The sequence below is a fragment of the Stegostoma tigrinum genome, chromosome 38, assembly GCF_030684315.1.
Source record: "Stegostoma tigrinum isolate sSteTig4 chromosome 38, sSteTig4.hap1, whole genome shotgun sequence".
NCBI lineage: Eukaryota > Metazoa > Chordata > Chondrichthyes > Orectolobiformes > Stegostomatidae > Stegostoma > Stegostoma tigrinum.
The window spans coordinates 12,187,199-12,214,669 of record NC_081391.1 but is presented as its reverse complement, the minus strand read 5'-3'; the positions used below and the strand labels follow the sequence as shown (position 1 = coordinate 12,214,669).

Genomic DNA, 27,471 nt, shown 5'->3' with positions numbered 1-27,471 from the left:
ATAACTTCCTAAAATAGAGCAGGAGCTGAGTACATAAGAGTTAGGGCTGCTTTCCCCAGTTACCCATTGCTTATTCCTCAGCCACCTCCTAATTCCTGCAGGCCTTCTGCCAACGCGTGTACACAACTTTAAGGTAAGTCCCTGACCTGGAACTTCGCTCAGGAATTGAGAAAGAAGAACAGTGGGGAAGGATGGAGCAAAAGCTTTTCAGAGAGATCACTCAGAATGCTTGAGGTGCAGAGGGGAAAGGAATGGGAGGAAAGTGAAACCACTTGAATAAAGTCTTAAAGATAAGGACTTTTCAGAATGCGTCGAAGGGAAAAGCCAGTAGGAGAGAGCAGTGGTGGGGGACAATAATAGAGAGAGCAGCAAATGAGAGGAAAACATACAATCAGGAGAAGGTGGAATACAATACATCGAATTCAAGCAAGATTTTCTGACGTTTTCTTAATAAAAATGTTCAAAAGGCAATTTAACAGAATAAAATAAAATCAATGACAACCGAAAGAGCTGCAGATGCCATAAGTCAGAAACTAAAACAGCAATCGCTGGTAAAGCTCAGCAGGACCGGCAGCATCTGTGGCGAGAAATCAGAGTTAACCTTTCGGGTCCAGTGACCCTTCCTCAGAACATAAAATAAGTTCAAAGGTTAGCTGGCTTTTAACAAAAAGCGAAGAGATTTTCTTTGAAATTATGGATAGTCCATCAGAAATTTAGAATATTGATAAGGATCACTAACCATTTAAATCTGGAGTTTTATTTTAGCTTTGCAAGTTAATGAATGAAAGCCTAACTCGGTTACCCTGCAGCTGAAGAATAATATTTGAGAGTTAGGGAATTTCAAAGCAATCCTTTATACCATTCGAGAATTTGCATGAAAATTCGAACAGGGAGTGAACAGGCTTTTTTGAATATTGAAGTCGCTTCTATTTATTAATTCAGTAACTTGCATTGCATGCGATTGTGCAAAATGGACAACCCTGAATTGCACTGCTTCACCTGATTTGATTTTTCAATTGCTTCGGTCATAAGGCACCTTGGCTATGATTAGACATTTTTAGTCAACTTGCTCAGCAGTGCTTTTACACATCTCTAGATCAGATAGGATTTATTTCCGGGCATTCCTCACTCAGAGACAGGGACACTATCACTGCGCCACAAGTGCATTCTCGGTCCTGTATTATAATGGCTGTTCTTTCGATGTTGCCCTAAGTTAAACTATTAGCCAAAGTTAAAATGATCCCAATATGCTTGCATTTTCTCGCTCAAAGTATGCGGGAAGGGTTAGGTTGTTCTGAATGGAGGGGTGAGGAAGAGTTACATGCGATCCTCAAGGTCTGTAGCCTGGACATCTGTGCTTGCTGCTCACTGATGATTCATGCCGAGGCAGAGCTCAGGAACTGGGATCGGTCCGTGCAAGTGAACTGGACTGCCCCAGAAATGAGGATGCAAGTGCTGGTGGCAATGGTCGAGATAAGGATGTTTGGTGCTGCCCAAAAGTCCCACAACATTGGCAAATGCAACAAATCATCTGATGGGTAATGGGCAGAATGGCACAAAAGCCAAAGTGGAGAGGGGAGAGATAGAAAAGGTGACGCTCCTTCACCATTTCACTCGACCTATTGAGCTGATTGTATTTGGAGATTGCTTTCAATGCCTACTTTGACTGTGCGATGTTAACCATTGTCACCTGTTCTCTCGGTGAGTTGTCTGGGCCGACATTTATTGCCATCCCTTATAGCCCTTGAGAAGGTGGTGGCGAGTTATCTTCTTGAGCCACTGCTATAGGTACACCCACTGCACTGTTAGCTAGGGAGAGAGTTCAAAGATTTCGACCCGGCAACAGCAAATGAATAGCGATATAGTCCTTCACTGGATGAACAACAAGCAGAAAGCATAGGTTTTCTATGTATTTAACCGTGCAATGTCAGCTTCTTTACCTTTTGTGCTGCTAACATTCATTAAACACGTTTCCTGTGAGCACTCTGAGCTCTCCCTCTGTTCTAATCCCCTTGTTTTTACTGTGCTGAAACCGGAGAAATTAATCCGGAGACAATCTTATTGATATTTGAGTGTATAATACTATAAGCTCCACAGTCACTTGGGACTTTAATACTTAGCATTGCAGCCAATAGTAGATCTGTATTTGACTCCACTCCAATTATCCTAAACCTGCAGGAATCCAGAAATGTAACATCCCTTTTATCTTCACTGCTCACAGATCCAGCCCTAAACAGAGCAGTGAGCTAAACAGGAATGCTAGCCCACTGCTGAAATTGTTGGTTTTGCTCCAAGTTGGCAATAGAATGAAGCAGTTATCTCATGTAAACATGAGATTAATGTACATGGATGGCCAAAAGACCATGAAGCTGGGATTCTTTATTCCACTAGCATCAGGTCATTGCAAACATGAAGGGAAATTAAGGCTAGACACAGAAGACTATTTATATGGAATTAAACCTGTGGTTTACAACGAGATATTGGTCCGAACCTTCACTGAGGCTACCTTGCCCCTTGGACCCCTCTCCTCCAGAGAGGGTCTATTCAACTTGAGCTGCCCTGCTCTACGGCCTCTGTTGCTATTTTTATTCTTCTTTATTCATTTACGGGATGATGGCGTTGCTGGTTAGGTCAGCATTTATTGCCCAGAGGGCAGTTAAGAGTCAACCACATTGCTGTGGGTCTGCAGTCACATGTAGGCCAGACTGGGTAAGGATGACATTTTCCTTCCCTATTAGTGAAACAGTGTTTTTCCAGACAATCAGCAATGGATTTGCAGTCATCGTAAGATTCGCAATTCCAGATATTTATTCAATTCAAATTCCACCACCTGCTGCGATGGGATTCGAACCCAGATCCCCAGAACATTATCTGGGGTCTCTGGATTAACGGTATAGTGATAATACCACTAGGCCATCGCCTCCCCTTTGCTATTGTCATGTGCTGTGGGAGGTTCCATTCCACTTGGCAGCAAATTATGAAAGTGCTAATTGTGGGGTTATGGGAAAATAACATGGGAGTTGTTAGCTCCTTCAAAGGGCCAGCAGCATTATGATGAGGTTCATGGCCACATTTTGGCTATATGGAGCTATAATTCTACCTACAAACTTTTGAAGACTGTGGGTACAAATTCAACATCCTTCCACCTTCTTGCCCCTTGTTTGTAAGCCCCATGTTGCCTGTTGCTCTCTTGGTTGCTTGCCCAGAGGATCATTTGATGTCAGCAGACAGCTGAGTGCCAACAAGGCAAGAGAGCAGCTGAGCCCAATCTATCCGCACCAGCTTCCAAGCATGTGTCGTTTTCAACAGGCTGTCACTAACTTCTAATCAGGATTCGGATCAGAGCTCTTGTTGATACCTTCATCTGAGAGAACTGCTGCCAACTGCAGTAACCCAGCTGGCTTCCGCTAACCCAGCCCGAGTCAAAACGTTGTAGGTTCAAGTCCCAATCCGCAGACTTGCTCACGGAATCCAAGCTTACTCATAAGCAAATAGTACAGAGTGAAAGACGCATAGTTGCAAATTCAGATGAGATGTTAAAAGAGGACACACCTCTCTTCTCAGATATAAAATGGCACTAACCTGAAAAAGGCAAAAGGAGTTCTCCCCACAGTTCAGGTTAAAATTCATTGCTTAAAAAACAAACTGGAATTAACCAATCCTTGCTCTTTGTGGGATCCTGCTGTGCCCAAATTTCCCACGTTACAATAGACACTTCAAAAATGTTCCATTGGTGTAAAGTACATGACAGATATTGTATAAATTCAACCTTTCAGTCACAGAGTCATACAGCACAGGAACAGCCCAACCCATCCATGCCGACTAGATTTGCTCAACCGAACTAGTCCCACTGGCCCATAAACCTTTCCTATTCATGTACCTGTCCATGTGTTGCTTAACTATTGTGGAGGTGCCTATGTTGGACTGGGATGGACAAAGTCAGAAGTCACCAGGTTATAGTCCATCAGGTTTATTTGAAATCACAAGCTTCCTGAGCAATGCTCCTTGGTCAGGGAAGGAGCGCTTCACCTGATGAAGGGGTTACACTCCGAAAGCTTGTGATTCCAAATAAACCTGTTGGACTATAACCTAGTGCCATGCAGCTGCTGTCCTTGTTTAAATGCTGTAATTGAAATTTCAGATTACCAGCATCTGCAGTTCTTTCTTTTGTAAGTATTTTCTTCAAAGAGGAACTTCTGTTCTCAAAAATTCCCTCCTTTAGAGAGAGAGAAAACAGCCCCTGATTAATGCCATCTTCAAAGTTTTCTTTACTTTCCCTTTCCTACCACAGATTTTCATGATTACTTTTCTTCAACCAGTTGACAGCTTCCCCCACCACTTCCTCTGACAGCTCATTCCATACACGTGCCAGCCTCTGTGTGAAAAAGTTGCACCTCATGTCCCTTTTAAATCTGTCCCCTCTCACCTCAAACCGTCACCCTCTAGTTTTGGAGAGAGATAATGGAATCTGCAGATGCTGGTGAATCTGAGAGAACAAAGTGTGGAGCTGGATGAACACAGCAGGCCAAGCAGCATCTTAGGAGCACAAAAGCTGACGTTTCGGGCCTCGACCCTTCATCCCCCTTTTCTGATGAAGAGTCTAGGCCCAAAACGTCAGCTTTTGTGCTTCTGAGATGCTGCTTGGCCTGCTGTGTTCATCCAGCTCCACACCTTGTTATCTACCTCTAGTTTTGGACACACCTACCCTGGGGAAAAGACGTTTTGCCATCCACCTTATCACTGCTCCTTGTGATTTTATAAACTTCTATGAGGCCATCCCTCAGCCTCCTTAGCAACAAGTAAAAAAAGCCCCAGTCCATCCAGTCTCCTCTGATAACTCGAACCCTCCAGTCTCAGTACCGTCCTTGTAAATCTTTTCTTACATCCTTTCCAGTTTAATAACATCATCCTGTAAGATTCCAGAGAATTATTTTGAAGGGGCTTTCTCCTTAGTACTCTCATCAATATGTATCCCTCAATTAATATTGCTTTTAAAAAATGGTCACTGTGGGATCTTGTTGTGTATACATTGGCAGGAATCTTCCTTCCATTACAGCAGTGACTACTTGTTGAAATATTGGATAGATAAATCTAACTCCTTCTGACTTTTGTATTTATCTGCTCAGCCTTGCGAGAGCTGGGGCAGCCCAATTATGAAGCCAGGTCAATATCCATCAATATAACAAAGTGTGGAGCCAGATGAACACAGCAGGCCAAGCAGCATCTTAGGAGCACAAAAGCTGACGTTTCAGGCCTAGACCCTTCATCAGAAAAAGGGGGATGGGGAGAGGGTTCTGAAGTAAATAGGGAGAGAGGGGGAGGCGGACTGAAGATAGATAGAGGAGAAGATAGGTGGAGAGGAGAGTATGGGTGGGGAGGTGGGGAGGGGATAAGTCAGTCTGGGGAGGACGGACATGTCAAGGGAGCGGGATGAGGTTAGTAGGTAGGGAATAGAGGTGCGGCTTGAGGTGGGAGGAGGGGATAGGTGAGAGGAAGAACAGGTTAGGGAGGCGGGGATGAGCTGGGCTGGTTTTGGGATGCAGTGGGGGGGAGGGGAGATTTTGAAGCTGGTGAAATCTACATTGATACCATTGGGCTGCAGGGTCCTTTTACTTAATTTTTCTCACCACTTTGCATACAAGGATTACCCGGAGCAATATCAGTACTCACGTTGCAAATGGGTGAAGCACTTTGGGCTATTGCCCAGCGGTTACTGTGTTCACTTTTATTGCCAGGGTAAAAGCAAAATATTGTGCATTCTGGAAATCTGAAATAAGAAGAAAAAGTGCTGGAGAAACTCAGCAGTTCTGGCAGCATCTGTGAAGAGAAAGCAGAGTATGGATAGTGTGAATAGCCAAGGTCCTTTCCCCAGGGTAGGGGAGTCCAAAGCTAGAGAGCACAGGTTTAAGGTGAGAGGGGAAAGATTTAAAAGGGACCTAAGGGGCAACATTTTTGTGCAGAGGGTGATGTGAATGGAATGACCTTCCAGAGGAAGTGAAGCATGCCGGTACAATTGCAGCATTTAAAAGTCATGTGAATAGGAATAGTCTAGAGGGATATGGGCCAAATGCTGGCAAATGGGATTAGATTAAGTTAGGATATCCGGCCAATATTGATGAGTCGAACCAAACGGTCTGTTTCTATGTTGTACATCTCTATGACTCTATGACTCAGTAAGTTCTTCTTTCAAGAAAATATTTAAAAAAACAAATAACTGCGAATGCCAGAGATCCGAAACAAAAACAGAAATTGCTGGAGAAACTCAGCAAGTCCGACAGCATCTGTGAAAAGAAAGCAGAGCTAACAAAATGTTAAGTTTCTGTTTTCTCTCCACAGATGGTTCCAGGCCTTCTCCAGAAATTTCTGTTTTCCTTTCCTCTTTAAAGATACATTTTCCATTAACGATTCCAATATTATTCTAGTCCAATCTCTTTGATGTGGGCCTAGTTTTTGTGCCTTCCTTGTGTAAGGGGGCAGGGGTTCTCCAGCCCATTATTGTTTCTAAGCAGATATAATGCACACACTTTGAGATTGGTGACTCCTTGAGATTTCTTCAAACATGCCAACCTTCCTGCCCTGTGACAGTCGAAACTTTTTTGGTCCCTGGTTGACCTTCCAATATCTGGAACCCAAGTGTCAGCGGTGCCCCCTTAGGGAGCAAACCCACCTTTTGAAAGACCTCGTTCGGAGTTCGTTGCCAGCTCCAAATTCGATGACTGATATTTCAGTGCCATTCTGAGGGAGTGCTGCCCTGCCAGCTGGACTGTCTTGCCATGAAGACGGCGGGGCGAAACACTCCCCAGTGTTCTGGTCAACATTTATCCCTCAATCGAAGTTACAAAAACACACAGTCACACTGCAGTGTGTGGGATCTTGCTCTGCGCAAATGGCCACATGTGTTTTTGAGATGTTACAATAAGTTCAAAATAAATCTAATTCATTATAAAGTGCTTTGGAACATTCTAATGTATCAAGGTCTCTTATAATTTTTTTTGAGTCAAGGAATTATATGTTTTGAATGAAATGTCAACCTATTATGAAGGTTTGCCATTTAATTGCATGTAAGCTCAAATGTAGACATATAAAAGAACATTTCCATTCTGCCACTGCCCCAGATTAAGGCACCAGTGCTAATCCTCTCTTCCTGGACAATTGAAGGATTGGATCTTCCCTTGTTGGTTGATTGATTGATTGATTGATTTTAGTGCCATGTGTACCGAAATACAGTGAAAACCTTTGTTTACGAGATATACAGGCAGATCACAGCAAGCAAAGGATATACAGGCCCAAAAGACTTTGAAGCATACAGGTTGCATTGCAGGTTACATTATTTGAGGCTAGACTCCATTCAACAGCAACATTCAACAGTTGACTACATCGATAGACCCCATGGTATATTTCTGAGGGAAGAAATGCGCAGTTGAAATTGTTTCAGCTGGTACTCCTCATCAGGACAAAATTGCAAGAGCACCAAATCTCAAAATCCTCCCATTGAGATTAGGCATTCTTGTGATGCTGTCCTGATGAGTGCAAGATAGAAAGTTATAACAACATATCAGTTTTTACAGAAATATTTAAATTTGATACCACGAGGCAATTTGTTCCCTCTTTCCGATCATCATATCTGCCACTCTGTGCAGCTGACTGTGCATGCTAAGACTTGTGACTCCTTAACGTAGATACAAATGCCTGCAGGGGCTGGGATGTGAGCCAGGAGTTCCCATTAACCAGATGGCAACAAAGCCCAATTTCTCCTGATTTATCTCCACCTAGAAATATCATCACTGTCCTTGACTGTGTGAGACTCAAATTCTATGTTTAGTGCCAATTCCTGAAGCCAGCCAAAATTGTGGTTTTGTACAGTGACACCCACCTGCATTTATATAGCTCTTTAATGTGATTTAAAATGGCCCCAGGTGCTTCACAAGAACATTATCAAACAAAGTCTGTCACCGAGAAACATGAGGACACATTAGGATGAGGGAGCAGAGATTCAGACAAAGAAGTACAATTTAAATGATGCCTTAAAGGAAGAAAGCAAGATGGAAACATGGAGAACAAACAGCAGAAGTTGCTGGAAAAGCTCAGCAGGTCTGTGAAGAAAAAATCAGAGTTAACATTTGGGGCCCAGTGAATGTTCCTCAGAACAGGAACAGAACCAGACCCAAAACATTAACTCTGATTTTTGTCTTCACAGAAGCTGTCAGACCTGCTGAGCTTTTCCAGCAACTTCTGTTTTTGTTGGAGAGATGGAGAATGTAAGGGAAGGAATTCCAGAGTTCAGAGACTTGACAGTTTCAGGCGTGGGCATTCAGAGTGGAGTGACTAAAATCTGCAATGTTCAAGAGGTTGGAATGGAAGAGTGTGGAGTGTTGTGGAGTGGATGGAGATTACAGATATAATTAGCATTAGAATTAGATTTCATTGTCACATGTATTCGAGAATAGTGAAAAGTGTACATGGCTGGCATTCTCTGGCACAAAAGAATCCCTGCAGTTTAGGAGCAGGCCATTCAGCCCATTGAGTCCACAAAATCCCCCTAAACAGCACCCCACCCAGATCCCTATAACCCTCCATTTCCCATGGCTAATCCACCCAACCTACACATCCCTGGACACTACTTGCAATTTAGCATGGCCAGTCCACTTAATCTGCACAACTTTGTACTGTGGGAGAAACTAGTCCACCCAGACCAAAACTGCACAGACACAGGGAGAAGGTGCTAACTCTACACACAACGGGCACCTGAAGCTGGGAATCGAACTCGGGTCCCCGGAACTGAAAGGCAGCAGTGCTAACCACTGAGCCATCACGTCGCCCCATCTTGGTTCATAATCAGAATCTCAAAAAAAAACAACAGCAGAATTAAAGCAAATCCAAAAGGTAAGGAAACCATCCAGATCTCAAAGTCTAAGGCTTATCTCCATGAAGGTTTCTGGAACCACTGATGAAGAAGGGTGAAGGCCACTGCGGGATTGAGTATGAGAATATAAGCTCCAGGGTCAACGAGTTGCTCAAGCAGGAACCAATCTCAGTCAGCGAGCACAGAGTTAATGTGCTCCACCACAGCACACAGTCACCAGGAGGCCAGAGGGAGATCTTCAAGGATGTCCTTAAAGTCTTGCTGATACAATGCAGCTGCCTCAGCAACTCAGGAGAGTCGGAAGTGACAAACTGAAGATAAAGCAACCATGAAGGTGCCAACCGATGGCCAAGATGGTGTGAAGGAAACAGGAGCACTAACGCCCCAACCACCCACATCAGCAAACAACAGCCACCCTGACTATGGCAGATTGTGCGAGGCTGTTCTTTTGCCTCAGAACCCACAACTCTGCACTGGATAGGGGCCCAATCCTCAATGCCGAGGGACTGCAGATGGAGAAGTGGGTCACTGATCTTGGCATGAGTAAGGATGGGCCAAATAGCCTCTTTCCACACTGTAAGGATTCTTTGATGTGAAAACTGACCCATTTAGAATCTCAAAAATTCCTCCTTGACGCCCTTCAAATTTAATCTAATCCTCAAATTGAAGATATTCCCAAGATAGTACCCAAGGTCACGGAGACTACCTCATGTATGAGGTTCTCTGGTAGCGTTAGAAAATACATTTTCTGGAAAAGGGCCTTGACCCGAAACATCAGCTTTCCTGCTCCTCTGATGCTGCTTGGCCTGCTGTGTTTGTCCAGTCCATACACCTTGTTATCGCTGTTAAAAAGAAAGTTCTTTTCTCTCGAAATGGAAGGAAGATTGCTGTGAAATGTATCTTTCAGGACGTCACATAACCTGAAGGGCTTTACAGATGACGCTCTGAAGTTCAGTCACTACAGCCGCTCCCCTTCTCAGGGGACAGTTGGAAATGGGCAACAAATGGCTGATCTAAGCCACGACACCCACATCCCATGGATCAATGAAAGGAAATAGCAGGAACCATAGCAGCCAAATTTGTGCTCAGCAAGACTCCACAAGCAACAACATGATCAGAACCAAATCCCCCTGTTTTTGTTTGAGAGGGGTGAGGGACAATATCGGGCAGAGGTCAATCCCTCCTAACCATTGTCTTGACGCACATGCAGCAGACGAAACACAAGGTATTTCTTCACTTTATCTTTCATGGAATGGCCACCACCCTATTGCCAGAAGTTATATGAGAGTCAACCCTATTAAAACATACAAGATTCTTAGATGACTTAACAGGGCAGATGTGAAGAAGTTGTTTTGTCTTGTAGGACCAGAGGGTGTAGTCTCAGAATTGTACATTTAAGTCAGAAATGAGGAGGAAGTTCTTCTCTCGGAGAGTACTGAATAGAATTCTTTACCACAGTGGGCTCTCGAGGCTGGATCATTAAGTCTATTCAAGGCTGGAGTAGATTTTTAATCAGTAAGGGTGATGGAGAAAAGGCAGGAGAGTTGGGTTGAGGATTATCAGAACCAGTTTTTTTATTACACAGACTGCGGTTCATGTGTGGAATAGGCTCCCAGAGGAAGTGGTGGATGTGGGTACAGTTACAATGTTTAAATGACATTTGGATAAATACATGAATAAGAAACATTTGGAGGAAAACGGGCCAACGCAGGCAGGTGGGACTAGTTTAGTTTGGGATTACAGTTGGCATTGACTGGTTGGACAAAAGGGTCTGTTTCTGTCCTGCATGACTATGAAATTAGAAATCACTGGAAATGTTCAGCAGGTCAGGCAGCATCTGGAGGAGGGAAAGCAGAGTTAATGTTTTTGGTCTTAGGGACTCTCCTTCAGAACAGGGTTGTCAGATCAACCATGATCTCATTGAATGGCAGAGCAGACTCAATGGGCCGAATTCCATTCCTATGTCTTATAGTCTTAGGGTCTCACAGTTAAGCAGGAGACTCTCCCACACTTACTGCCTGCCAATGGGAGCAGTTGCACACTGATGAAATCTTTTCCATCCACATCTGAGGGCTTTGGTTTGATGTCATACTGAAAGACAGCATTTCTGACAGTGCAGAATTCTCTCAGTATCACACTAGAAACATGAGTTATAAGATCAGGATCCCAGAATAGGGTTTGAACCCACAACACTCTCACTCAGGCAAAGATCTTCTCGTTGACCGCTAACGGAATAAGCAGCTCCAGGGACCTAAAGTGCCCATTTGTGTAAAATCCTTAAATCCTAGGGCAGCACGGATAAATACACAGATTGCTTTTGAGCAGAGAAGCCATTCTGCTCCAGATTAATTCTTGGTCCTCAGAATGCAAAGAATGATGCCAGCATTGGAAACTTAACTTTGTGGAGAAAGAATGCAAATGTTGGGTTGGAGGAGGGCACTCTCTTGCAAAAGTGATAGAAAAGAAATGTTTTCAAAGCTCTGAAGGCTTGCATGGGTTAAACAGGCAATGATTAGGAAACCGGTAGCAAGAGCTGGGTGGCACAGCAGATGGAACTGCTGCCTCATAGCTCCAGGGACCCAGGTTTGATTCCACCCTTGGGTGACTGTCTGTGTGGAGTTCCCTCTGGGCGCACTGGTTTCCTCCCACAGCTCAAAGATGAGCAGGGTAGATGGGTTGGCCGTGCTAAATTACCCGTACTGTTAAGGGATGGGCAGGTGAAGTGGATTGGCTGTGGGAAATGCAGCGTTATTGGATGGGATTCCTTTTTGGTCAGAGAGTAGATGAGGACTTGAACATTGTTTCCACACTGTAGGGGGTCTACACTAAGTAGCAGAAGGCTTCAAACAAGAGTATTCAAAATACAAATGGCAGGAAATTACTCTTGTAAATGCCGGTTTTCTGAGCAACCCCTCTCTCTCCCAATAACCATAGATGGAGATTAACAACTATAATTAGGGAATTAAATCATAATTATCAGGAATAAGAGTATCATTGTGATGACTCTATTGTATTAGTGAATTGTGCATTGAGTGCTTTTTCTGTTCCTTGACTTTTACTGGGGTGCATTGAGTTACATGCTCTACCTTCTCTGTTTGAGTGTCCAATATTTGCAACCACTGCAGTTTGTGGTGAGGTTGCCCTTGAGTTTCTTGGATAGATGAAAGTCAGGGATCATCATTTTGGGGGCTTCACTAGGTGCCAATGGGCTCATGTGCAATGTCTCAGGGTCGAAGTCACACTGTCGAAGGTTAAACCTGGGGGTCTCAAAGTGATTCCACAGGGTCAAAAGGCATCGATCAACATCGTTGAATCTCTAGTTGGTGGACAGGCATTCGTTCTCCTCAATTGACTAGACTTCCCAGCATCATTGTGGATGGACAGAAGGGTCACGTACGACAGGTCAGGCATCCAGGGTTATGGGCGCCAACTTGAGGGTTCATGTGATACAACATTTTGCAGATTTCAAATTTCAACACATCAAATGTGGCTATTTTTACCAGTGCACAGCCTGCAACCGTGGTTGTTAATGACTCGAGCATTCGGGTGCTGCCCAGTTTGTGTTGAACACTCTCGGCTTTTATGCCATCATCTTGTCAGGTATCTTCTTCAGATTGGCATGAAATCGGGGGTCACTTCGAGATGGATCAGCGTGGGCTCAGGGGTTACCACTAAAGGTCACGCTGAGGGTGCATTTGAACTTCAGGGTCTGTCTGGATCAGGAGGTGTCCCTCCAAGGTGTTTCCATCTTTATTCAATGGCACAATCGACTCTGCTAAATGTTACCATCCAAACTATTGGAGGAGTTACCTACAGATGCAAACTTGCCCAATGTCAGTGGCAGTGTATCTAAGACTGAAGTGTTCACATGCTAGTACTAGACCTGGGGGAGCTAATGCTGTCATACAAATGGACCTTGACTGTCTACACCTCCACATTGTCTGCAGTGAGTGTCATTCTTAAGACGTGGGGTTCTTTGCAAGCTTCAGCATTGGTCCATTCATCCAGCTTCGGCCCATCCATCCAGCTTCGGCCCATTCATCCAGCTTCGGTCCATTCATCCAGCATTGGCCCATTCATCCAGCTTCGGCCCATTCATCCAGCATTGGCCCATTCATCCAGCTTCGGTCCATTCATCCAGCATCTGTCCATTGGTCCAGCATCCGTCCATTCATCCATCATTGGCCTATTCATCCAGCTTCGGCCCATTCATCCGGCATTGGCCCATTCATTCAGCATCTGTCCATTCATCCAGCATCTGCCCATTCATCCAGCTTCGGCCCATTCATCCAGCTTCAGCCCATTCAGCCAGCATTGGTCCATTCATCCAGCATTGTCCCATTCATCCAGACTATCTACAGGGGTTGTACCAGTTTTGGAATTCTGAGAACTTCCAGCCAGCTTGGAAATGCCACCATGGTCTGGCAGTGTGTGCCAACTATGAGATGTCAGCGTGAGATTTTTTCTAGTTGTGTGCTCTCTGCATGACAGTGCAGGAAATGAATGCTAACTGATGGGGGTTGTTGGTAGGTAACAGCTCTGAGAATAGGAGTTCAATCCCTTCATGACAGCTTGTGGAATTCAAACTGAATAAATTAATCTGGAATATTAGCTATTTTCAGCCATCGTGGTTGTTGTAAATATTATTCATGACCTTTGGAGAAGGAAACCCCGACCTGGTCAAATCCACAGCAATGTGGTTGAATTTTAATAGCCTTATCAAACAGCCTGGCAAGCTGCTCAGTTCAAGGGTAATGAGGAATGGGAAACAAATACAGCCCTTGTTGGTGATATCCCCATTCCATGGAATAATCCCTAGAAATCAATGACTTTTGTGAGATCATCGAATTCCTTATGGCCCCGTATCCAGATCCTCAGATTTTGGCTGTCAGTGTTAACCCTGAGCTTTCTGCTCTCGCCACCTTCTGAATATGTATCAGAAGGAACTTCTGTCCCACCTTCACCCCCTGAACAAGACATCTCCCCTCCTGATTATGGATCCTCCAATGCAGGGCTTACATGGAGCCAGGCCATGCCTTTGATCACTGTTCTTAGGCCAGATTGGCATTCCGCTTTGCTGCCAACACTCGCATTATGCACTGCTGCCTACATTAGTGTTGTGTATTGCTGCCAACATTGGCATCCTGCATTGCTGCTGGAATTAACATTCTGCACTGTTGCCATCATTGATATCCTACATTGCTGCCAATATTAGCGCCCTGTATTGATGCCAACATTAGCATTCTGCAGGATACCAACATTGCTGCCAAAATCGCTATCCAGTATTGCTGCCAACATTAGAATCCTATACTGTTGCCAACATTAAGTATTGTTGCCAACATTGACACCCCGCATTGCTGCCAACACTGACACCCTGCATTGCTGCCAACATTGACACCCCGCATTGCTGCCAACATTGGCATCCTGCATTGCTGCCAACACTGACATCCTGCATTGCTGCGAACATTGACACCCCGTATTGCTGCCAACACTGACACCCCGCATTGCTGCCAACATTGACATCCTGCATGACTGCCAACACTGACATCCCGCATTGCTGCCAACACTGACACCCCGCATTGCTGCCAATATTGACATCCTGCATGACTGCCAACATTGACATCCTGCATGACTGCCAACACTGACACCCCGCATTGCTGCCAATATTGACATCCTGCATGACTGCCAACACTGACAGCCCGCATTGCTGCCAACACTGACACCCCGCATTGCTGCCAATATTGACATCCTGCATGACTGCCAACATTGACATCCTGCATGACTGCCAACACTGACACCCCGCATTGCTGCCAATATTGACATCCTGCATTGCTGCCAATATTGACATCCTGCATGACTGCCAACACTGACACCCCGCATTGCTGCCAACACTGACATCCTGCATTGCTGCGAACATTGACACCCCGTATTGCTGCCAACACTGACACCCCGCATTGCTGCCAACATTGACATCCTGCATTGCTGCGAACATTGACACCCCGTATTGCTGCGAACATTGACACCCCGTATTGCTGCCAACACTGACACCCCGCATTGCTGCCAACATTGACACCCCACATTGCTGCCAACATTGACATCCTGCATGACTGCCAACACTGACACCCCGCATTGCTGCCAACACTGACACCCCGCATTGCTGCCAATATTGACATCCTGCATGACTGCCAACACTGACAGCCCGCATTGCTGCCAATATTGACATCCTGCATGACTGCCAACACTGACAGCCCGCATTGCTGCCAACACTGACACCCCGCATTGCTGCCAATATTGACATCCTGCATGACTGCCAACATTGACATCCTGCATGACTGCCAACACTGACACCCCGCATTGCTGCCAACACTGACACACCGCATTGCTGCCAATATTGACATCCTGCATTGCTGCCAACATTGACATCCTGTATTGCTGCCAACACTGACACCCCGCATTGCTGCCAATATTGACACCCCGTATTGCTGCAAGTACCTGCAATAGCTGCAATGCACCTCTTTACAAGGGGTGCAGACTGGCCTCAGGCTGATACATCCAGCCAATCAATAACAAATGCTAGTTGCATGTATGGTGCTTGCAGGGTTCCCAAGCGGAATATGAGTTGCTGTTCCTGCAACCTTCGGGTAGCATCATTGTGGCAGTGCAGGAGGCCCATGATGGACATGTCGTCTGAGGAATGGGAGGGGCAGTGGAAATGGTTCGCGACTGGGAGGTGCAGTTGTTTATTGCGAACTGAGCGTAGGTGCTCTGCAAAGCGGTCCCCAAGCCTCCGCTTGGTTTCCCCAATGTAGAGGAAGCCACACCGGGTACAATGGATACATTGGCAGATGTGCAGGTGAACCTCTGCTTAATATGAAAAGTCATCTGGGGGCCTGGGATGGTGGTGAGGGAGGAGGTGTGGGGGCAAGTGTAGCATTTCCTGCGGTTGCAGGGGAAAGTGCCGGGTGTGGTGGGGTTGGAGGGGAGTGTGGAGCGGACAAGGGAGTCATGGAGAGAGTGGTCTCTCCGGAAAGCAGACAAGGGTGGGGATGGAAAAATGTCTTGGGTGGTGGGGTCGGATTGTAGATGGCAGAAGTGTCAGAGGATGACATGTTGTATCCGGAGGTTGGTGGGGTGGTGTGTGAGAATGAGGGGGATCCTCTTGGGGCGGATGTGGCGGGGGCAGGGTGTGAGGGATGTGTTGTGGAAAATGCGGGAGACGTGGTCAAGGGCGTTCTCGACCACTGTGGGGGAAACGTTGCGGTCCTTGAAGAACTTGGACATCTGGGATGTGCGGGAGTGGAATGCCTCATCCTGGGAGCAGATGCGGCAGAGGTGGAGGAATTGGGAATAGGGGATGGAATTTTTGCAGGAGGGTGGGTGGGAGGAGGTGTATTCTAGGTAGCTGTGGGAGTCAGTGGGCTTGAAATGGACATCAGTTTCTAGCTGGTTACCTGAGATGGAGACTGAGCGGTCCAGGAAGGTGAGGGATGTGCTGGAGATGGCCCAGGTGAACTTGAGGTTGGGTTGGAAGGTGTTGGTGAAGTGGATGAACTGTTCGAGCTCCTCTGTGGAGCAAGAGGCAGCGCCGATACAGTCATCAATGTAACGGAGGAAGAGATGGGGTTTGGGGCCTGTGTAGGTGCGGAAGACTTCACAAACTTCAAAATCTCCCCACCCTCCACTGCATCACACAACCAGCCCAGCTCGTACCCTCCCCCCAACTGCATCACACAACCAGCCCAGCTCGTACCCTCCCCCCAACTGCATCACAAAACCAGCCCAGCTCGTCCCCTCCCCCCCACTGCATCCCAAAACCAGCCCAGCCTGTCTCCGTTTCCCTAACCTGTTCTTCCTCTCACCCATCCCTTCCTCCCGCCTCAAGCCGCACCTCCATTTCCTGCCTACCACCTCATCCCGCCTCCTTGACCTGCCCGTCTTCCCTGGGCTGATCTATCCCCTCCCTACCTCCTCACCTATACTGTCCTCTCTACCTATCTTGTTTTCTCTCCATCTTCGGTCCGCCTCCCCCTCTCTCCCTATTTATTCCAGTTCCCTCTCCCTATCCCCCTCTCTGAAGAAGGGTCCAGGCCCGAAACATCAGCTTTTGTGCTCCTGAGATGCTGCTGGGCCTGCTGTGTTCATCCAGCCTCACATTTTATTATCCTAGTTGCATGTATGTTTGCTGCATTACATCGATTATGTGCAGCCAAACTCACATCAAAACCTACATGTTTGTTTTTGGGACTATCCCCAGTCCCCAGGGTATCTGAGCCTTGAAGCAGAAACACACTGTTATCTAAAAGAGAATTGGAAAGGGGCAAGTTTGGATGTGGCAGGATGGGATCACAATGGATAGTTGCATTTGTCGAAACAATGTCTACATCAGCTCAGACACGGTGGTCAGAACGGCCTCCTTCAGTTTTGTAATTTCAATGAATATAGAAAGAGGAATGAAAACTGAGTGTTTTCTGAAGAAATTGTCTGTGCTATTAATATTTCTTTTGCCTTTAACAGCTGCAAACATGCCCATGACAAAGTATCTCGCAGAAGCAGACATCAAGTCAGCTCTTGATGCTTTCCAGAGTAAGTAAAACCCATTACCACATCTTCCTCTATTGTTATCTAACTATCTTTCTTCCTTTCTTGTATCTATCTTTCTCTTATTCCTTCTTTCTTTCCATTCCTTCATTTCTTGCACTCTCTTCATTTTCTCTTTATTTCCACTTACCCCTCACTCTTTCCTATCCTTTCTTGCCCATTCTTTCTTTCCTTTCCTCTCTTTCCCTCTCTTCCTGCCTTCCCCTCTCTTTCCTTTCCTCTCTCTCCCGTCCTCTCTCTCTCCCTTCTCTCTCTCTCCCTCCCCTCCCTCTCTCCCTTCCTCTCCCTTCCCTTCCTCTGTCTCTCTCTTCCACTCCCTCTCTCCCTTCCTCTCCTTCTCTCTCCCCCCTCTCTCTTTCCTCCCTCTCTCTCTCGCTCTCTCTCTCCCTTCCTCTCTCTCCCTCTCTCTCTTTCCTTTCCTCTCTCTCCCTTTGTCTCTTCCCTCTCCCTTCCTCTCTCTCCCTCCCCCTCTCTCCCTCCCTCTCTCTCCCTCCCTTCCTCTCTCTCCCTCCCTTCCTCTTTCTCCCTCCCTCTGTCTCCTCTCTCTCCCTCTCTTTCGTCGCTTTCCTGTCCTCTCCTTTCCTTCCTCTCCCTTTTTTCCCTCTTGCTCTACATTTTCATCTTCCACTGTATCTTTTCCATTTTTTTCGCCTCTCTCTTACTTTCTTTTCTCATTCTTTCCCTCTTCCATTTTCCTTCTTTCCTCCTGTGTTCTCTTTCAACTGTTTATTTGTTTTTTTTTCCTATTGATCTTCCTCTCTTTCATTCTGACTCCTCCCCCGTTAAAATGTAGTTCAGCTTCAAAGGTGTTTTTTATTATTATTATTAATATTCATTCACAGGATGAGGGCGTCACTGGCCAGGCAGCATTTATTGCCCATCCCTAATTGCCCAGAGGGCAGTTAAGAGCTAACCACATTGCTGTGGGTCTGGGGTCACGTGTAGGCCAGACCGGGTAAGGACGGCAGTTTCCTTCCCTAAAGGGCATTAGTGACCCAGATGGGTTTTTCCTGACAATCAGCAATGGATTCATTACACTATTCACTATACACTATATATAGTGGAGACACTATACACCAACCAGTGGGCATCAAGAGGTCTCTACATCCACCTTAACCAGCCACATGCCCATCGAGACCTCTCTACCTCCACCTAAACCAGCCAGAGGGCATCAAGAGCTCTCTATCTCCACCTAAACCTTCCAGACGCCCATCAAGAACTGTCTACTTCCACCTAAACCAGCCAGAGGATATTGAGAGCTCTCCATCTCCACCTAAACCAGCCAGAGGGCATCGAGAGCTCTATGCCTCTATCTCAACCAGTGTTGATAAAAGAATTAGAATTAGGTTTAAATAGTATCAGAGATAATGGGAACTGCAGATGCTGGAGAATTCCAAGATAATAAAATGTGAGGCTGGATGAACACAGCAGGCCAAGCAGCATCTCAGGAGCACAAAAGCTGACATTTCGGGGGAAGGGCCTAGGCCCGAAACGTCAGCTTTTGTGCTCCTGAGATGCTGCTTGGGCCTGATGTGTTCATCCAGCCTCACATTTTATTATCTTGGAATTAGGTTTATTGTTTTGATTATTCAAGTTGCAAAAGAACAGGAATCCAGTGAAAAGTGTACAATGATGCCAACACATGATACCGCATCAGGTACAAAGTGCCCAGCTACAAAAAGTAGAGAAAATAAAGAAAACCAAGTTAAAGAAAACAGTCCAAATAAGCAGCAAAATGGCCACTGAGCGTGGTGCCTTACATCACTGGAAGACACTCGACACAAGGTTATAGTCCAACAGGATTATTTGAAATCACAGGCTTTCCTAGCACTAACCCTTCATCCTGCACTCCTAAAGCTTGTGATTTCAGATAGACCTGTTGGACTATAACCTGGTGTCACATGGCATCTGCCTTTGACCACCCCAGCCCCAACACCGACACCTCCACGTCAGTGAGATAGGGCAATCGGTGACCATCAGAGTCCTGCAGTAGTTCATTCGATTGAGGAACCAACTCCAGTCTCTTGAGTGATCAATCTGTCGCCACAGCAGTTGTAGAGAAGTAACAATTCGTAGGCATAAAAAAAAACTATCACCTTGCTCCTTGTAACTTTGTGGTAAAGAGAAACACCATGGAAGGAAATGAAAGCATGTTGAAATATTTCAGTTGCTACACTACACCTGAATCTTGGGTAATTGTGAATTGTTGCAATAACTACATGTATTTGACAACACTGCTGTGAGAGTGCACTGCACAATTGCTCTCCCTTCAATTCCTGTTCATTTCTGTTACAAGACTCACATTGCCCTCAGCATGTATTTTGTATCATAGCATAGAATGCCGACAGCATGGAAGCAGGCCATTTGGCCCATCCAATCCACAACAACACTCTGAAGAGCAACCCACTCACCTCTCTGTCTGTAATCCTGTATTTCCCATGGCTAATGCACCCAATCTTCACATTTCTGTAACTGTGGGAGGAAGCTGGAGCACCCGGAGGAAACCAGCACAGACTCAGGGGGGAAATGTGCAAACTCCTCACAGAGAGACTGGAATCGAACCTGGCTCCCTGTGCTGTGAGGCAGCAGTGCTAACCACTGAGCCACATGCGAAGGCAGCAGTAGGCCTGGTGAGCATCAAAATTCCTTGGCATAACGTTGATCAAGACCACCCGAACAGGCAGTTACCAAGAGATCTGAAGAAAAGTTATTTTGGTCTCAAAACGTTAACTCTGTTTCTCTCTCGACAGATGCTGCCAGGCCCATTGAGTTTCTCCAGTATTCTCTGATTTTGTTACACATTCCCAGCATCTGCAGTATTTTGCTTTTAGTTAATGTTTGCCAATAGTTCGCATTACTGCGCTGGAGTGGCAGTACAGGTCATGAACTCAGAACCCCAGAATTCCTACAGCATTCTGCCCATCGTGTCTGTACTGTCTAAAACAGCAGTTCCCATAGAGCCATTCTCCCCTTTTCTCCGCTTCATTATTGTGAGAGTCTATGTGTGTGTGTGTGTGTGTGTGTGTGTGTGTGTGTGTGTGTGTGTGTGTGTGTGTGTGTGTGTGTGAGAGAGAAAGAGAGATTTGGGGGTTGGGGGGGGATGTTGTTGGGGCACTCCTTTCAAACTGATCTGACCCAGAAGATGTGCAGGCAGTCCCGTACTGAGTTAATTGGATCATTACAACGAAGGTAAATGCAACTGAACACAGGAGACCAGCCTGCTAGGGTGCCTGTCCCTGATGGAAACTTAAGATCGTAAGGAACAGGAGCAGAAGTAGGCCATTCAGCCCACTGAATGCTCTGCTATTCAAAAGCATCATGGCCAATATGATTATGGCATTAACCCTACTTTTTTGGCTGATGCCAGGTTGCCTCAATGGAAACTCTCTTTCAATCAGCCTCTGTTGCTCTTTGAGGAAGAGAGTTGCAGAGGTTAATGACCCTCCAAAAGGAGAAATTCTGCCAAATCTTCCGCTTAAATGGCAGACAACTTTACCTTTAACTGGAGTTTCCTGTCAGGTATTCCACATTTTAGACTGAAGTAGGGAAAAAAAATTGGTCAAAAACAAAGTTGCTGGAAAAGCTCTGCAGGCCTGGCAGCATTTGTGGAGGAGAAAAAAGAGTTAATGCTTTTAGTTAACACTCAGTTCTGGGGAAGGGTCACTGCACCCGAAATATTAACTCTTCCTTCTCCTCCACAGATGCTGCCAGACCTGCTGAGCTTTTCCAGCCACTTTGCTTTTGATCCTGATTTACAGCATCCGCAGTTCTTTTGGTTCTTAAAAAAATTTGGTCTCTCAGGAAACCAAGGGAGCTGGAACACAGAGGGAAAGTGGACTTCAGTCTACAGATCCCTCATGATCATATGAAATGGAAAAGCAGGCCAGGCTTTATCACTTAAAACAGAAAACTGCTGGAGAAACTTGGCAGCATCTGTACAGAGAGAGATAAAGAGGAGCTAATGTTTCAGGTCAAGCGATCTTTCTTTGGAACTTCAAAATCCATTCTGGAGAAGGGTCACTGGCCCCAAAAATGTTCTCTCTTCACAGATGCTGCCAGACCCATTGAGTTTCTCCAGTAATTCCTACCTTTGGTCCCAGCATCTGCAGTATTTTGGGGTTTTTTTTTACCTAGTCTTGCTCTTATTTTCTTAAACCCTCGGTGAATATTGAATGAGAAGCAAGTTATGTCCCTCTCCCTCATCTCTTGCACCAGTGCATGGCCAAAGAATGATATGTTTTTTGGTGATTACCAGTGGAAAGGGGAATGGAGGAAAATTGGAGAACAAGACAAAACACCTATATATGCTGCTAATAACAATCTTTATTCTGAAACCTGAATGATTTGCCTCATGACTGTACCTCATTATGTAATTTCTAGCTCCTGGAAGCTTCGATCACAAGAAGTTCTTCGCTATGGTGGGTCTGAAGAAGAAGAGTAGTGAGGATGTGAAGAAAGTGTTTGAGATCCTTGACCAAGATAGGAGTGGCTTCATTGAAGAGAATGAGCTTAAGTAAGGTCCAACTGTATCAGTGAACTAAACTCTGACTTTCAGCAAACTTTTGACAGCGCATTGTATCCCTGGCATTAAAATATAACAGGATTTCTTCAACTGGCTTGTGGGAAGTGAGCTCATTGTGCTAAATTGCTAAGTTAGGACTCCATCTTGTCAATTATGTTAAATTGGCGCGAGTTATAAAGAAAGGCTGGATAGCCTGGGACTTCTTTCACTGGACCATACAAGTTGAAAGATGACCTTATTGAGGTTTATAAAATAATGAAGGGTATAGATAACATTAGTTATAGAGGTGTCGTTTCCCTAGGATGGGGGAATTTAAGAATAGAAGGCACACTTTTAAGGTAGAGGAGAAAGATTTTAAAAAGACATGGGGACAGATTTTTTACACAGAGGGTGATTCTTGTGTGGAATGAACTTCCTGAGGAAGTGGTTGATGCGGGAACAATTACACGTTTAAAAGACACTGGGGTAGGTTCATGAATAAGAAAAGCTTGGAGCAATATGGGCTAGGAAAAGGCAGGTGGGACTAGTTTAGATTGGGATTAGGGTCAGCACGGACTGGTTGGACTGAAGGGTCTGTTTCCGTGCTGTATAACTCTGTGATATTAGCTCGAGCAATACCTCACTTTTCAGTTAATAACTTCTATTACAGGCCCATCCAGAAGGAAAATCCAGTAAAACTGGTGAATGAGACACAGAGTGGAGCTGGTGGAACAGAGAGGAGGAGCAGAAAAGTAGATGTTTCGGGTCAGGGCTCTTCTTCAGAAAAGCCATTTCTGAAGCAGGGTTCTGACACGAAACGTCAGCTTTCCTGTTCCTCTGATGCTGCCTGGCCTGCTGTGTTCCTCCAGCTCCACACTGTGTGATCTCTGACTCCAGCATCAGCAGTTCTTACTATCCCTGGTGAATGAGGCAAACTGGTTGGATGTCAAAATGGAGATCTAGTATGACCAATGCATTCATTTTCAAGAATTACTAGTTTCCTTTTTTAACTTTGTTTCCCTTCTGGATCCTCGTAAAAAACTAACAAATAGGACTAGGACTAGTTCAGTTTAGGAAATCTGGTCGCTTGGAGACGATGGGCCAAAAGGTCTGTTTCCATGCTGTATGACTCTATATGACTCTACATAGATATTTGAATGTCCAGAACAGACAAAGTATACTTTGCAAGAAAAGACATTTCAAAAGTCCCATATAAAGATTTGTATCAGAAGACACCACCCCCAAGACTGTTTGACACAGTGGAAGATTAGGAGCAGGCCATTCAGCCCTTCAAGTCTGTTCTGCCATTCAGTGAGATCATATGGTTGATCTACAGCCTAACTCAATATATCTGTCTTTGACCCATATCCCTGAATACTGTTGCTTAACAAAGAGAAAATATGTATTTCAGATTTAAATTTAACAATGGATTAACATCCGCAGCCATTTGTGGAAGAGAGTTCTAATCACCCATCAAGCTTATCGCAGGATGGGGAGATGCCTGGAGTTATTGACAATGAGTAGTACTCTTGCTTTCGGTGGCTCAGTGGTTAGCACTGCTGCCTCACAGCGCCAGGGATCCAGATTCAATCCCACCCTCGGGTGACAGTCTGTGTAGAGTTTGCACATTCTCACTGTGTCTGTGTGGATTTCCTCTGGGTGCTCCGGTTTCCTCCCAGAGTCCAAAGATGTGCAGGCATAGGTGGCTTGGCCATGGGAAATTGGCCATAGTACCCAGGGGTGTTTAGGTTAGGTGGCTTAGACTTGGGAAATCAGGGTTTGGATAATGGATCTGGGTGGGATGCTCTTTGGAGGTGTGACTTGTTGGGCTAAGTGGCCTGTTTCCACACTGTAGGGATTCTGTTTCTATGAAAAAAGTGGCTTAGCTTGGGAAATGCAGGTTTTTAGAGTTGGATGTGGTGGGTTTGGGTGGGATGCTCTTTGGAGATTTGCTGTGGACTGATTGGTCTGCTTCCACACAATTGAGATTCTAGGATTTGTGTGTAGAAGTGCTTCCTAGCATGAATGGCCTCACCCTAATTCTCAAACAATGCCACCTCATTCTAGAATCTCCAATGAGTAGAAATAGTTTGTCTTTATCTCCCCTGTCTTTTCCTGATAATATCTTGAAGAATGCAATCGGATCACCCCTCAATCTTCTAAAATCTAATCCGTACAATCACGCCTCATTAACTTAACCCCTAAAGTCCAGGTAGCGTTCTAGTAACTTAATGCCACACTCCCCTCAAGGCCCATGTGTCCTTCTGATATTTTATTGTTGCCACATGTACCTACATACAGTGAAAGGGTTTCTTGTGAACCCTTCAGTCAGACCATAACATACATGGACATGCAGACCATAGGGTGCTTAGACAGAGTGAGGCATACATACAGCTGCACAGGAGGTGTACAAAGCAAGGGCAGCATTAGGTTTGAAATTTGAGAGATCCATTCAACAGTCTAATCACAGTGAGGAAGAAGCTATTCTTGTCTAGTGTCATAAAGTCATAGAAATGTACAGCATGGAAACAGACCCTGCAGTCCAACTTGTCCATGCCAACTCGATATCCTAAATAAAGCTAGTCCCATAAAATCCTCACTATTCATATATATATATATCCAGATGCCTTTTACCAGTGTCCACCACTTCCTCTGGCAGCTCATTCCATGCACTCACCACCCACTGTGTGAAAATGTTGCCCCTTAGGTCCCTTTTTAAATTTTTCCCCTCTCGCCTTAAACTTATGTCCTCTACTTTTGAACTCCCCCATCCTGGGGAAAAGACCTCGGCTATTCACATCATCCACGCCCCTCATAATCTTATAAACCTGTTATAAGGTGACCCCTCATCCTCTGATGCTCCAGGGAAAATAGCCCCAGCCTATTTAGCCTCTCCCTATAGCTTAAACTCTCCAATCCTGGCAATATGCTTGTAAATCTTTCCTGAACCCTTTCAAGCTTCACAACATATTTCCTATAGCAGGGAGACCAGAACTGATGCAATATTCCAGAAGTGGCCTAACCAATGTCCTGTACAGCCACAAATGACCTCCCAACTCCTACACTCAATGCACTGACCAATAAAGGCAAGCAAAACAAATGCCTTCTTCACTATACTGTGTACCTGTGACTCTACTTTCAAGATACTGTGTATTTGGTGGTTTCGTGTGTTTAAGTTTCTGAATCTTCTGCCTGAAGGGAAAGGTTGGAAGAGACTATTCCTAAGGTGCGATACCCTGATCTGCTCACAGTTCTCCAAGTGAGGACTAACCAGGGTTTTGTATAACTACTGCATAACTTCTGCATCCTTGTAGTGCAGTCCCGTCGATATAAAGGTCAGCATTTCATTAGCTTTCCTGATTATTTTCTGCGTCTGTCCATAGCATTTTAAAGATCTATGCACCTGAGCCCCCAAGTGACTTTGAACATCCTCACACTACAACAGAGAGGGGGGAGCAGAGTGGGGGGGGTTGGAGGCAGGCAGCAATAGAAGCTGGAGAAGGTAGATTGAGCAACAGAGATGTGAAAGGGAAATTGCAGCGAGTAGCGAGTGTCGGGGGTTGGTTTAGTTGGCTTGATAGCAGCAACAACGTGGGGTTTGCTCCACGTCTGGCTGTGTTGACCTGCATTGTCTTGCTCCAATATAAAATCACAGCATTGGCCAGGATCTGGTGACCCTTGTATCATCAGGGGCATCGCCTGAAGAAGAAATGATTGTCAAGGAAGAGAAAGAATTGGACCCCAACTAGTTTAGGAAACAGAGACTGATAATTGTCATTTATATCAGTGTTTTGTTTGTATTTTTCACTTTTCACAGATGTGTGCTAAAGGGCTTTCATGCGAATGGAAGAGAACTCTCTGACAGCGAAACCAAGGCTTTGCTTGCAGCTGGAGATGAGGATCACGATGGTAAAATTGGAGCAGATGGTATGTATTTGATAGAGATGGATAGATCTGAGACTCATATCATGTTGACATCTACCTGCCTGTGAAATTCTCCACCTGTACTATATACTTCACAAGAAGCTGATGCTATAGATATTTTCTAATCAACCCCATTCATTGATATATTACACACTCTTGGGAGCATATGGGACTTGAAGCTGGACCTCATAGACTAGAGGTAGGGACACTACCACAATACCACATAAGCCCACATTGCTACATGTCATAACCCTTTTTTAAATTATTTTTATGTCGATTTGCTCAGTTGTGTCATGACTCCTCTGGAGCAAGCCAAGCTTGAACTCAGCCCTTCTGGCTCAGAGATAGGGCTGTCACCCACCATGCCACAAGAGTCGCGTTTGAAACAGTGACCCTAAGCATGTCAGTGTTGTGACCCGCTGCAGTGCCCCCGATCTCCCAGCTGAGCAACCAATGGAGGATCACAAGGTGATAATCAAGCCCTGGCACATTCTCTATGACGATGCCTCGGTCAGTCAGAGTGAACTTGCTCAGTTTCAGTTTATCCAAAGTAAGGGAATCCAGTCAAAGAGAATCCAGTTACCAACAGAGCAGCGCTGCCTTTTTTCTCGCAGCATTGTAAATTGTTGTTCACTTTGCGATTTGCTTTTCTTGTAAGGGTGGCTCAGTAAAAATCACAGTATGAAACCCAGGGCCCAATTTCCCTGTCCCATGTCAAGAGGCACTTATACTAGCTGCAGGTGGGAACATCAGATAGAACTAAACTTGGGGTTGAAGGGCCATCAAGCATACTCAAGGAACTGGACAACAACCAGGAGGAAGCAGTGCACAATTTGGGAAGGAAATCCACTGTCCTTACCTGTACTGTCCTAAGTGTGACCCACAGCAAGGTGGCTGACTCATTCAGGATACATATTAAATGCTGGTCTGATCAGTGACACTTTCATGTCAGAAATAAATAAAAATAACATGGAAAATGGCTCAAAGTGTGAAATGTCCCACTCTGATGATTGTTTAAGCATTTTAATCTGATATCTTAATTCCTTATCTTTTACTCTTATTCTCCCCTTCTCTTCTTCTGCAGAATTTGCAAAGCTGGTGGCTCAAGCATAAAAGAACTGAACCACATCAATGCTCCTTTACCAGCTCCTAGCCCTCCCCTAGCCACTGAGTTCATAAAGGTCTCTATGCCTGACTCTGGCCCCAGAGAAACCCTTGGTTAATTATTGTCCACACAGAGTTCCTTCTATTTATTTGTACATTTTATACTCGTGTTTGTGCCGGAAGGTGCTGTCAAACAAATAAATGTCAAAAGAATAATTTGGTCCTACAAGTAATAGCCTCTGTGTGTTCTGTCTTCAATGGTCGGTTTAAGATGAACTTGCCAAGTGTTGCCAGATTAACTGGTCATCTAAATTTTGCACTGCAAGGGTCCGTCGTTAATGGTGTTAACCTTAAACTCCTAATCTAGTGAAGGCTGCTGTCTCATTAGACTGTGAGTGAGAGAGATAGACAGCTGGTGGTTTAACCTGAGGTTCATTCTGCTCAAACAAGAGAGGAAAGAGGTTAGGAAGGAAAATCCTTT

The 27,471-nt window shown here is 45.2% G+C and overlaps 1 protein-coding gene across 1 annotated transcript; it reads left to right on the top strand.

Annotated features, from left to right (window-relative positions):
* On the top strand, positions 1-27,219 carry LOC125446946 (parvalbumin alpha-like). The gene is made up of 5 exons (XM_048520959.2): positions 1-133; positions 17,378-17,446; positions 21,842-21,974; positions 25,780-25,889; positions 26,971-27,219. Exons 2-5 carry the CDS (start codon positions 17,386-17,388, stop codon positions 26,997-26,999), a joined length of 333 nt encoding a protein of 110 aa, XP_048376916.1. The 5' UTR covers positions 1-133; positions 17,378-17,385; the 3' UTR covers positions 27,000-27,219.
* The last annotated feature ends 252 nt before the right edge of the window (positions 27,220-27,471 follow it).

Bases quoted from the DNA above. Each gene is read 5' to 3' on its own strand.
- LOC125446946 (XM_048520959.2), top strand. From the start codon at position 17,386: ATGCCCATGACAAAGTATCTCGCAGAAGCAGACATCAAGTCAGCTCTT. The intron at 17,447-21,841 runs GTAAGTAAAACC...TGTAATTTCTAG, and splicing joins AGCTCTTGATGCTTTCCAGA to CTCCTGGAAGCTTCGATCAC. The intron at 21,975-25,779 runs GTAAGGTCCAAC...CACTTTTCACAG, and splicing joins ATTGAAGAGAATGAGCTTAA to ATGTGTGCTAAAGGGCTTTC.